The following is a 13,125-nucleotide window of genomic DNA, read 5'->3' as shown; positions in this document are numbered from 1 at the left end:
AATAGGTATGGTCTGTCAGACCACTGTTCCCTTCCCCACAGTACCCTGTCTCACACAGCAGTCAATAGCAAATGCTGAGAGAAGGGCTTGTAGTGACCAAATATAGGGGATACCTCCTCTGAATAGTCTCTGAATGTTTGAATACACTGACTGGTGACTCAGGCTATTCCTGAGCAGGATATGGTACCTCTGTTCTGAATAGTCCCTGACATCTGTCAGACAAGAATTTATACCATCTGAATCCATGTAAAATTCAGTATTCAGGTTCCCTGTGGCAATGAGTTTCACATCTGAATTATATACCATGGATGTGTTGTACATTTATGGTCTTTCTGAGAGTAATGTTTTTTTTTTTTTTCTCTGAAACCCCAGTGCACTTAACCTCTCCCTGTGCACACACCTACCCATAGAAACATCAGCTTTTAAGGCATTTTACTAGTGGAGAGTCATGTTGGAATTGTTCTTTCAGCTGGGTGTCTCAGTCTTGCAACACCATGACTTTATACCTGCCTGGTGCCAAGTTAAAATGATTCTTTAAAGAGTTTCCACCCCATGAGCACTGCACTATAATACTGCAATGTTGAAGGTGTTCAGATACGTGGCAAAACAAAATTAATCTGAATTATCCTGTCATAAAAGATGGAATTATGAAGATAAAATATGCTGGTATCTCACAGGTTGTCTCAATAGTGTTGTCCTGTTCCTGATGGGAAGTTGATTGGTAGCTGGATTTGTCAAAGCCTGGAACTGCCAAAGAACATGCTGCAGCTCTCACTAAAGTGGTTTCTTTTTTGAATGCAAGCTTGGTAGTGAAAGTTAATGGTAAAACTTAAAAAGAAAATTCTATTGGCAAAGCCTAAGTTAGTCTTAGAAGTGGTGATATGTGAAATTATGCACAATAAGTGAGAGGTTCTGAAAATTATATTTCTCTTGTCAGTAACTAAGCAAATAATTTTTTCAGAGATCTCAGAAATCTGGATGGAACCCATCATGCAGGACAGGGCAATGTGCTTTTTATGCTCAAGGAGCCTGATATGCCAATGAAGGTAAGAACATGTGAATTAAGTACTTAATCATTGTCAGTCTCTTGCATTCCCTAGGCATTCTCCTAGTCAATCTAGGAGGCTTCAAAATATGTGTGATATCCCTTAGACTGGTTTGGGAAATAGAGGATGACTCTACTCATTTTTACCAGCAGGTGTCTAAGGAAGATGTAGGTCAGAATATTCTCAGATGTTTGGTATCTAGGTGTGCCCAGCAAAAAGAAACAAAGCTGCCTGACACAATAAAGACACTTCTCCTTTGACAAGGTTTTGAAAAAGTGTTGAATTTCTAAAGAGTAAATGTGGTATCTTTTTATTAAAGCATTTTTTTACAACTTTGACCAAAATTTGCCACTCTAATCTTGAAAATTAAGCCTGAATTCATGGTAATTATGACATTTTCACAACAGAATTGACCTGCTTTTTATTCTGCAAATGTTGGCAGCTATCCCTAGCTATTACATCTGGAGAATGTACATAAAAGCTTTATATAAAAATGCAATAGGAGTACTATAAAACAAATGAGAAATAAAGAGGAAAAGGAGGAGAAAGAAACAAAGAGAGGGAGAGGGAAGGAGAAAAGAAGGTGGGCCCCATTTAGATAACTTTTAAAATGCTGAACCTATTTGTACAGCAGTGCTCATGCTGTCTCAGCTGGGTTATTTGCAGCTGAGAAGGCTTTTTGTAGCTCTGATGTGCTGCATGGTGGCAGGGCACAGAAGCTGCTGCAATTCTCTTTGGCTGTGGAAGCCAGCCATCCCTCAGAGATACCAGCATCAGGGAGCCTCTGGTACCTCACTGCAAACCCTGCCTTATCCTCCTGTGAAGTGGTGGGGCCTTTGAAAAGCCCTTGTCTTTTCCCTCTGGCAAACGGGCTCCACGTCCATGCCTGCCTCAGGATATCTCTCTGAGATGTTTCTCCGGGTTACTTTTAAGTTGTTAATCCCAGGAAGATTTTGGTGTATGACTTAACAACTGTCACTCTCTACACTTCAGGATTTGGAAAATGGTACATATTTTAAAATTCAGCCTATAAAATTCTCAGATAATAGGCCCATGCACCTGTTACAAACTCTCAGTTTTTTTCATGAGGCTTGCTTTTTATCTTATCCTACACTTCAGATAGCTGTAGGAAAAATGTTCTTTCTGACTAGCATGGAAAAGTCTTCTGCAGTCTTACATGATTTTTAAATGTTCCTTAAATACACTTACACGAATTCTTCATTCTGTTTACTGGGAAGCATATCTCCAGGGCTAGAACGTCTTAAGATCTATAAAATATATCTATACTTTCTTTGTGGTTCATGACAAGGAATAAACCCTGACTGGACTCAATTGGTGTCAACATATCCATGTTTCTCAGAATCACTTTTCACACAACCACAGAATCACTGGGTTGGAAGAGACCTTCAAGATCATAGAGTCCAACCCATGCCCAAACATCTCAACTAAACCATGGCACTGGGTGCCACATCCAGTCTTTTCTTAAACACATCCAGGGATGGTGACTCCACCACCTCCCCAGGCAGACCATTTCAGTACTCTCTCACTCCTTCTGTAAAAAACTTCTTCCTACTATCCAACCTATATTTCCCTTGGTGCAGCTTGAGACTGTGGACTCTCCTTCTGTCAGCTGCTGCCTGGAGAAAGAGACCAACCCCCACCTGACTACAGCCACCTTTCAGGGAGTTGTAGAGAGCCATGAGGTCACCTGTTTGGAACAGCCTGGCCATGTGCAAGATCAGCTGGATTGAATACTGGCCTGGTGCCTATCACGTAATATTTTGTGCCTGTGTGGGCATATTATTGTACTGCCATACCTCACTGAGAGAGGGCTCTGCTTCCTTTGCACCAAGTCACATTCTGTGTTTTGTACTAAGCAGAAAAACTGTGTGTCCTGTTGTTGAAAGTTCTGTTTACTGGAGAAGGGGAAACAAGACAACAGTAATTCCTGCAGTCCGTAAAACAGCAACCTGGTTGTGGTTTACATAAAGTCAATTAAGATGAAAATGCATAAGCATTGCAACTAAGCATAAGTAAAATTAGAAAAATTTAACAGCCATTTCAGACATAACAAAAAATGTAATTACCAACTCCTGAGCTCTGTGTCATCCAACCATCAGCTTATGCATCTCAATATTTGGAGATTTTCAAGACCTTTTTGGATCAAGCCCCAGGAAACCTTTTCTAACCTCATTACTCATCTTGCTTTGAACAGCAGACTGTGTCAGACAGCCTCCTGAGTCCTCTGCTCTGAATTTTCCCATGGTCCTGTGATTCTGTGACCCCTCTCAGGACTAAAAACATCATGTGCACTAGGTGTTTTAAATATAGTTCATGTGGTTTTTAATATCCAAAGTAGCCAGCTGCTAAGAAAGAAGTGAAGAGAAGAAGGGAAGGGAAGGGAAGAAAAAAGAAAAGAAAAGAAAAGAAAAGAAAAGAAAAGAAAAGAAAAGAAAAGAAAAGAAAAGAAAAGAAAAGAAAAGAAAAGAAAAGAAAAGAAAAGAAAAGAAAAGAAAAGAAAAGAAAAGAAAAGAAAAGAAAAGAAAAGAAAAGAGAAAAGGCCTCCTAGACCTGCTGTTAGTGGTACCAAAATCACAGGGTAAGTCTTTAGCATAAGAACATGGCCAGGAGACCTTAGAAGGATGTACAATATAGGGCACATTTCAGACATATGAGAGCAATGGCCAAACATTTGGTTGTTACAGCAAAGTTTGGAAAGATGTAGCTCTTGGGTCCACACCCTCTTCATTTAAATAAACATGACTGCTGCTGTGGGTGGTTGGCAGTGGAACAAACAGTTGCTTTTTGGACAGTGTGAATGAATACCCTATAGTGGCATTACTCAAGGGCTAAGTTTATTTAGACTGTGGCGTATTTGGTGACTTGAAACATGAAACCTTTACTCAGTTCCTTCTTAATTGCTGAGATCGGACTCCTCACCCTCCCTTCTTTCTTGTAGGCAATATGTGGTAAGAGTTATTCCTCAGGGAGAGATAACTGGTGTTTACCTGTGTCAAAACTCAACACAGAGTTTTGTGCACGTTTTATAAATAGTTAAAGTGTATTTTAAAAATAATTTTTCAGCACTCTGTCTGTAGAAGCCATTTTAGCTACTACAGGGACTGATCCTGTAAGGGGCAATTTATGTAATATGAGGTTGACGAGGCTGACTCTTATGTTATGTGATTGTCAAATAGACGTCATCTAAAATAGAATGGAGTTTCTAAGAAATTTTACCTATATAATTAAAATCTACATACCTCTAACTATTTTTTCTTTATACCACAGTGGAGTGAGTTGGAAAGCGAAAGATTTCTTTTTTTTCTTTTTTAAATTATTTTTATATATATAGAAAAAAAGACAAACTAAACTTAAAAGTCACAGTTTTAACTTTTTAACTTTTGACCAATTTCCAAGCATAAAGTCTGGGTTTTATTTTTGGAATTAAAATAATTTGTCCTGCAAGAGATCACATCCTACAATTTCTCATTTTAACAGCTGCTTCTAATCCTGTCTTCTTTTCTTTTTTCAGTGTTGACCTTTTCTGGATGTGACAAGATGGAGGAAACCAGGACTGAAATAGTATACACCATTAAGAAGTGTTTTTCTTTCCCTCTTGACAATTCTATTTAATTCCTTTGGGAGCAGATCCCTTCTCTGTCTTCCTAGGACATATTCATCTCTAAAGGATTTTTGGTCCCTTGACTCAAGAGCAACTTTACAGATTTTTGCCAAGCTGCCTGGAGTTTGCCTAGTCTGATCTCTATGTTATGGAATACAGAATTTCAGCAAGCTGACCCTCCATTTACCATCATTGCTTGGTTTAGCCTTTTGAAAAGGCATTCAGGTTTAGTGGGAAGATATAAAAAGAAACAGAAACCACAGTTTTTCCTTAGTAGTGTGTTCAGGACAATTACCTCTGTTAACAGTATGTGCCTCATCTCCAACTTGCATTTGACTGACTTTAATTGCCTGACCAGTTGTTCTTGTTACATTTTCTACCATAGATCAGCACCTGGTATGTTTTTTCTATGAAAGAAATTTGTGTTATGAAGGCTCCTCTCAGCCTTCTCTGACTGATAAATTAAAATAGGCATCTTTTAGTCTGTTGTTTTAGGGCCTTGTCTCCACACCTTGATTTACTTTTGTGTAAAATGTGGGAAATGAGTTTTGTCTACACTATGAATTGCTCTCAGGTGAGTCTGCTTTTGAAAGGAAGCTGCCTCTGCCTACAGGGATACACTGGTCTATAAAACAGACTGTAGTACTAACATTCCCTTTTTTATGGGTACATGAATGAAATAAAAGCTATTACAGAAACACACATTCATTAAAAAATCTGCCAGTTTTTATGTCTTTAATTTAAAGTGAAGTTACAGTGTATGAATGCACATACTCCAGGGTGCTGTGATATACTAGTTTATGACATTATGGAAACACTGGGTTTAGAAGTTCCTTTTTAAAAACCTGTAATTGAAATTTACAGTTTAATTATAGGCTATAGTTTAAGATAATTAAATCTTCAGGGAATTCTTACATTCTTTAAAATCAAATAGTGTTAATTCACACTAACTTATTTCATAAGAATAAGGTTTTTCTTGGCTGTACTGACCTTTTGAAAACCCTCAGAGCAAAGGGAATAAGGACACTAAGGTAAAATGATTAATGAAGCTTGTTAATGGAATTTCATCCCATACAATTATAAAAAATATTGCCCTAGGAAAACAGGTTTTTAAGGACAACCTGTCATCATTTATGTATGTTTTTGACTTCTCTCACTTTCACAGAAAGGGCATGTTTGCACATGTTTTAACATGCCTCTACTGTATGGTTGAACATTTTACAATCAGAGAATAATTCTAAAATAAAATAATGGCATTACATGAGGTTGCTTCCTAAAGTTCTGCATGTACGCATTGGATAGGATGCAGTATATCACCCTAAGTTAAGGGGCTCAACACAGCAAATAACAAAGAAGAAGCTTTTCTCCTTTTTGGACATAGTTTGTTTGTTCTTATGCCAGTCTGAACAAAATCTGATGTCTTCAAACAGTGCCTGATCCAAAGCTTGTAAAAATTAATGTCTTTCTTTAGGTTTGATTCTACTGAATACTCAGTGAGGACTCTTAAGATATAGTCATCTTACATGCTCTGTAGACAGCAAGATATTTCAACTACTTGCTTAGAAATGTATTAGAAATTGGTGCTTTAAGAATGAGGATTAGCCTGATTCATTTAGAAAGCTACTTTTGAATGTCTGTTCATTCAAATGCTGGTATTTCAATGAGTCATAAAAATCTGTTCTGAGAAGTGCCTGCTTCATTCCACTGTCCATCCAGTGAAAGTAAATAACCAGTTATAGACAATTGCACAGTCCATGTTTGATCACATGAATCCTGCCCACTCTGGGTGCAGAAACAGTTCAAGCTAGAAGAGAATTTGTAAATAACATTTTTCATCAAGGGAAATGTCTTCAGCTAATAAGAAAAAATAGTCTTAATTGTAGTTCAGACCAGATTTTCATAAAGCTCCACCCTGATAGCTCAGGGCAAATTTCAGTGCATGGCACACCCATTGACAGTGCAGTGTAAAACGTTATGACACATTCCATCATCAGAAACAGCATCAGAAGTGTTCTGGGAGAGCTTTATAGCCTCTGCTCCTTGTCAGTAATTTCCAGCAAACACAAATTCTTCAGCCTGACATTCAAGCAAGGAATGTGCCTTCCTACTACCACAAATGATCTTCCACCCACTTATTTTTAGTATTCACTTTAATTCTTGTCCCCTCAGTATGAATGATAAAACAGACTGTTGGTTCCTTCCTAGTTCTATGAACTGCTGAATCACAGTTTCTGCTGGGACCTCATCCAAAGCCTATTGAGATTGATTAAAAGATTTATCCATCCCCTAAATGAGCTCTGCTGCAGGCCTTGAGTTCAGTGATGCATAAGGCAACTGGCTAAACTTTTGAAGAGAGAATATTATGCTGGAAGAGGCTGAAGTGGTCTTCTGATTCAAATATCCACATAACTTTCCACATAATCTGAAATTCTTCAGATTTCCCCGAATTTGCCTCATTTCATGGAAACATATTGTTTGTACCATAGTCTGGAATGCCTGATGAATCCAGTTGAATATCAGATCATCCAAGTTCACTAATGCTAAAAGCAGATACAGGGCATTCACCATTCTAGTACTCACTGCTGTAATTTTTGAGGAGATTTCCCCCAATATTTTAAGTATTGTAGTGCTTAGGTGTTTACATTTACCACAACAGCAGTTTTTACATGTGACATTAGAGAAAAGCAGACTTGCTGTGCATGTGTTTCCAGCCAATCTTCATACAATTACTAGAGCTTGCTAGGAGCTGAGGTCCTTCTAATTGATCAAGGCAGAAGTTGCTTGCTGGACTCATTAAGAAACCATTCTGGTTTTTTTTTGTATTAACTTAAACACATTTTTATTTTGAATATAGTTAGGATGCAACTCAGAGGTGTGATTTCTGCTGGTATTGGTACTTATAGTTGGGCTAGACTTAAACTAAGTTATATAGAAACAGGTAACAGAATATTTGTTAGCACAGCCAGTGCTGTAAATGACTTTTGCAGGCTTTACTGGCTCTGCCTGTCAGAGACCATGAAGGATTAGCAAAATAAGGTTCCTGGGTAGCAGCAAAGGTGTAAAAGTGGCATTTTCATAATGATGACATTTCACAGATGGGTGTACAACTTGGGTCTGGTAATGCTTCTTTAACTCCAAAGTGTGAACTTTGAACAGAGAGGGAACTGGCTTCTCTGGCTGGGATGCTGAACACAAGAGCCACCTTTTTTACCTCCCAAATTGTGTCTCCACTGTATCCAGTTGACCAGCTTGGAGCAGTTGATTATTGTTAAATCCTTTCATGCTAGGTTATACTCCTTCAGATTTATTCCTAATATGCAGAAGTGAAGTCCAAAACCAAATTTCCCTTGCGTGGTGATCTTTGTGCACAAATTAGTCTTTCAGGTGTTTGTCAGAAACAGGCATTTAAAACATACTTAGGCCTGAGACGCTGATAAATGGTTGTTTCTATAGCCTTAAGTGTGTAGACCAAGTAGTCTTTTGTTGAGTTAAAACACAGATGTCTTAGCAGTTAATTAGTACTAATGTGATCTGTTCCTTCTGCTTGTTCTGAACGCACAGGAATTTTTTAGCTGAGAATGTTGTGCATTCTATAACAGAAGCAGTTTTTTATAACTAAGTGCCCCTAAGTTTAAATTTGACAAGTTTACCACAAACTGAAGCGCTGTTTGTTTTTGTTTGAGTTGCCAATCTGACCTAAATCAAACAGAGACATGTAACTGCATAACAAAACCCTAGTATAGACAACTGTCAGGGCAAATGAGCAGATCAACAGAGTGCTGGGGAATGTAACAGTAATACAACTGGTAGGGTTGTGTGATCACTTATGCTTACACAAAATCCAAGTCAAGCCCAGAAGAACAAATTGCTTAGCACTTAGTGAGCATGAATGGGATACCAGTTTAGCTCAATTCTCTCTAACTGGGCTAATTTTCCAATTACTCATAAACCATTTTTATTCTTTGTGTTCAGAGAAATGTGCAGAGCAGGCTTGAGATACGTTGAGTTACAGGCAGTCACTGGCTATAGGGCTGCAAGTTGTCTCCATTTCTTATCTGCTCATGCTCCATAGTTTCTTATCTTATTATACTGATACCCCCTTCTGGGGCTGTGGGGCTGTGCTGCAAACAGGGCCACTAAAATAAGCTGCAATAGTTGTATAACTCTCTCCAGAAAGCACTGTATAACATGGGCTGCAGAATAGGGTTTGGAGGGCTGTGGATTGCAGAGCTGGGAGGTGCTGAATGGAGGATGGGAGAGGGAGACATCACACAGTAAAACTGCTCCCTGTTCAGGTGCAGTAGTTAATGTTTGGGCACCAAAGAAGGACCATTTGATAAAAAAATGTAGGATTTGAAGCGGTGTTATGGGGAAACCAGAGGTATATTGCAATGAAAATTAGCAGCTGCAGAGCACTTTTGAAAATCAAGACCTTGTTTAGATGCTGGTAAGACATGACTCTTGAAATTATGTCTGAATGAGCATATTTTAATTCCTAAACATAAATATGTTTAAGTTTTCTGCTAACTGGGAATTTACTGAATCCTTACATACCACACTTGATTTCCAAATGTTTAACCATGAAAATCTCCTACATGTTACCTACAGTGTAGTATATCCTGTTTGGAAATGAAATGATGAAAACATCTCTGAGTGCATGGATACATCTGTAAGAAATGGAGCTTGTATGTTGTTATAGAACGGAATATAACCATTTCTGTTCCTCCATTTCTTATCTGTTATAAATCTATTCAGGACAATCCCTAATATAACAATCCATTTATTCTCTTTCTGCTGTCGAATTCCTTTATTGGCATTTTTGAAGAAGAAGAGATTAAATGCATATACCAAAGTATCTTAAACTAGCAAGCCCCTAGGAGCACAAGGGGAAGATGGGAGTCTACAATATTGTTGCACAACTGGGCAGAACCTGTGACATTTGCAAGCATTTTCACTAATGAACTTTTGGGCTACATTCACGCTAATGAATTAAACAGTGCCAGCAAATGTTCTTGGGACTGCAAATTGTTTGTCTCTACCCTCAAGCTGACCTTGGCATGGTTTTGCCCTGGCTGTGGTGTTTTCTTGAACAATTTCTGGTGCTGTTTGGGGGTTAGCATGGACCATACCTGATAGGGAGTTGGGATGTGACCACCTTGTTTTGGAGACCGAGAGAGCTGATTAGTGTTGATAGGTATGGTGGAGTGCCAGTTTGGCTCAGTGCCATGGAATGCAGACATGTGTACCACGTGTAGCTTTGCCACCTGAGGCTGGGGTTCTTAGGATGCAGTGCTACTTGTAAGCACTTTTTCCCAATCTCCAAGAAAAGGAGTGGCAGTGACTGTTCATCTTCCCTGGCTGTTTCTCACCTGTAATAAGGAGTTGCTAAAACCAACAGCAAACATCTCCTGAGCTTTGCCTCATTATGCACCTTTTGCAGGTGAAGAGCTGCCAAGACTGACTTTGCAAGCATGAGTTGGTTGTTTCACTATCACCCCTTTCCTAGTCTACAGAGGTGACACCCTCTCTTATATCACCACAAAGACTGGTGCTCCAAAAGGAATCAGCTGAATATGAAAACCTAGAAAAGCAAATGTAAAAGATGTGAGAAGACTGCATGACTGCCTGGCATACAATTAAAGCACAGTGTTTATGCATATTACTGTTCATATCTGATTTTCATAAGAACATAGTGTGATGCTTCTGTTTAGGACTATAGCTGACTGCATTTATCTGTGTACCACAATGCAAAGGATGCCACTCCAGCAGTTCTGAAGAGGCACACATCAGGAATTGGGTATAATTTCTAAATCTATTAGACTTGTCCTACAACGAAAGAATTTGCACAAATCAAACATTAGATGTTAGTCTACACAGTTAAAATTAACCTGCTAAAGGAACAGAAAAGATTCTGTTACCCAAGCTGATTCAGTGCACTTTTTGAACTCTGAAGGCTGGTTAAGATTTATAAGTAGGTATGATCTTATTTTGCAGATACGGGGCACAGAGGACAGTCCAGCCAGGGCTGCATTACCAATCGGTTCACATTTAAGCAGCTGCGAGGCTCTTTGAATTTTTGCCAGCATCCTTCTCCCTGTTCAGACCCAGAACGGCTCCCGAACCGCCTCCGATCCCGACCCCCAGGCCAGGGCGCCTCTGCGGGCTCTCCGGTTCTCTCCGAGCCGATAACCGAGCAGCTCTCCACAACAGGCTGCTGCTCTGCTCGGAGCTGCAGGCTGAAAACATTGCTCTCGATCCTGCTTTTGTATGGTGCTGGGTTCTGAGAACCCCACCCGTTTCCCAGCTGCATCTGCCGCAGGATGCGGGAGCGATGGCAGAAGGGGTGACACACCCCTGTATCCCTGTGCAGACCGATGTGTGCCGCCGCCGGGCCGCCCACCCGGGCCGGCCCCGGGAACGCCCCGCGGCTCCTGCCGCCTGCGGAGCGTGCCTGGCGCTGGGGCAGCGGCCGCCTCTCCCTTCCCTTCCCCTCCCCGCCCGTCCCGGCGCCTCCCGCCCGGCCACAGCCACAGCCACAGCCCCGGGCCCGGCCCTGCGCGCAGCGGCGGACGCACCGGGCAGCGCGCACGCAGAGCCATGGAACGGACCTGCGGCGATGTCCTCCTCTTCCTCCTCCTCCTCCTCTTCCTCTGCAGCTCCGCGGCGGCCGGGTACGTGGGGCTGGGGAACGGGGCACCTCTTCTTCCTCCCCTGCCGCCCTGCGCGGTGTCTGCGCCGGCAGCGCTGCCCGGCGCTCCCGCCTGGCAGCCGGTCCCGGGAGCTGCCGCCGGGGATGAGCATCACCTCCAGCCTCCGCAGCGCAGAGCGGCAGAACAGCTTGGCTGCGTGTGTCCTATGGCTTTATGTGTACGCGGTTACCTTTTATGAGAGTGTGTTTCACTCCCTGCCCTTTCTCCCTCTGCCCGTTTGGGCTTTCCAGACCTACGTTCCTTGTGGCTGCTCCCTGGAACATCCGGCCTGGAGCAAACTTGACTGTTGGGGTAGCTCTGCTGCCGGATAGCCCGGCACAGGTCACCGTAAAGGGAGAAGTGATCAGAGATAATGAGACCATCCTGAGCAGGGAAGCGGTCTTTGAGAAAGGTAAGAAAAGTAATGGACTTGGTTTGGAAGTATTTCTGTCTGCTTTCTCACAGGAATATTTTGTTCCTCCCAAAATATCATAGCTTCTAAGTGGTACTAAAATAGGAAATTTGTTTTACCAAGTAGGAGCCGCTATGGGAAAGTAGTCTTGTACGCTGCTGGCTCTGTTTGGAGTTGGGCAACTGAGCTGGATATGAGTGATTGCATGGGTGTGCTAACTGTCTGTAAACTCTGAAAATAATCAAAAAGCAAAGTGTGATGGATGTGGGATTTGTGAGGAACCAGGAAGTACTCTGGTCCATGTCGTGGAAAAGTTGCTTACTGGGAGCTTGCTGAGGTGAAAAGTGGAAGCGGTGGGAGAACAGAAGGGGTGGAACAAACAAGGTAATGCAACAACTGAAGCTTCTTCTTCATGTCCTAAGAAAGTAATGACCTGAGGACCATAGGAAAGTGAAGATGACTGTGTCAGGCACTAGGAAGCTCTGTGCATTTGAAGAAACAAGAATTTTTGAGGATCAGGAACTGAATTGTGGAGAGTTTAGGGATGGAAGATAAGTAAATGTGAGAAGAGACTGATTTAATTTATGCCACCAGGCAGGGGTAGTGGATGGTAGGAGTTCTGAAAAGCTGAGATATCCTGGCCAATGTTCCTTTTTAGAAAGGTCACTTGGCACAGAAGCGTAGAGATATCCTATCTGAGATTTGTCCTCATGAGAAAGAAAATATTTTTTATGGATAGTCCAGCTTTCACACTGCTTTTACTATGAGGTGATATAAACGACATCTAAACACTAGCTTTTTATTTGTTAAAAGTGGAGAGTATGAGGGCAGTGTGAGGTACTGAAAAATCTACCTGCTATAATGCTCTTTCTCTACTGTTTGTGTAATTGTTCTCTTAATGTCTTACAGTTAATGTAGATGCCTTAATTGGGAGCATCACACTTTCATTTCAAAGCCTTCACAGCCTGTGGAGAACATTAAGGCTTTGAGTGTGATGGAGTCCATTTGAACAGATCAGAAAATTTTGAAATAGAACCAAAACAAACCTAAACCAGCCAGCTTTTCTTGGTTTTTTTTTGAAATTCAAAATTTTTAAAAAGAAAATAAATTGTCTTCTTTTCTTCTCTTCTTCTCTAACTATACTGGCTTTTATTTCCTGCTTCTGTTCTGCTTTAACATAGTGAGCCTTCAGTGAGCCTTGCGTGAGTTTCAGCCTGTTTTTGTCCTTCTCAAGATTAAAAGCCAAGCAAGCAACTGGTAATTCCAAGCTGGTAAAAATATGTGGCTGTCTCTATCTTCTGAGCACACAGAATAATGCTTGACACCAGGAGCTGCTGAAGTCAGAGTGAATGGCAG

At 41.0% G+C, this 13,125-nt stretch overlaps 1 protein-coding gene across 1 annotated transcript in view; it reads left to right on the top strand.

The window, feature by feature from the left end:
• Positions 1–10,811: 10,811 nt before the first annotated feature.
• The window catches only part of CD109 (CD109 molecule), a 65,589-nt gene continuing 63,275 nt past the window's right edge, over positions 10,812–13,125 (top strand). The window contains exons 1-2 of the mRNA XM_014269973.3: positions 10,812–11,339; positions 11,609–11,769. Of these exons, the coding sequence (XP_014125448.3) occupies positions 10,936–11,339; positions 11,609–11,769 (565 nt within the window). The 5' untranslated portion in view covers positions 10,812–10,935. The remainder of the gene's footprint in view (positions 11,340–11,608; positions 11,770–13,125) is intronic.

This window comes from Zonotrichia albicollis, chromosome 3 (assembly GCF_047830755.1).
Source record: "Zonotrichia albicollis isolate bZonAlb1 chromosome 3, bZonAlb1.hap1, whole genome shotgun sequence".
In the NCBI taxonomy this organism is placed as follows: Eukaryota; Metazoa; Chordata; class Aves; order Passeriformes; family Passerellidae; genus Zonotrichia; species Zonotrichia albicollis.
Note: the sequence above shows the minus strand (reverse complement) of the source record. Positions and strands in the feature narration are given on the sequence as shown.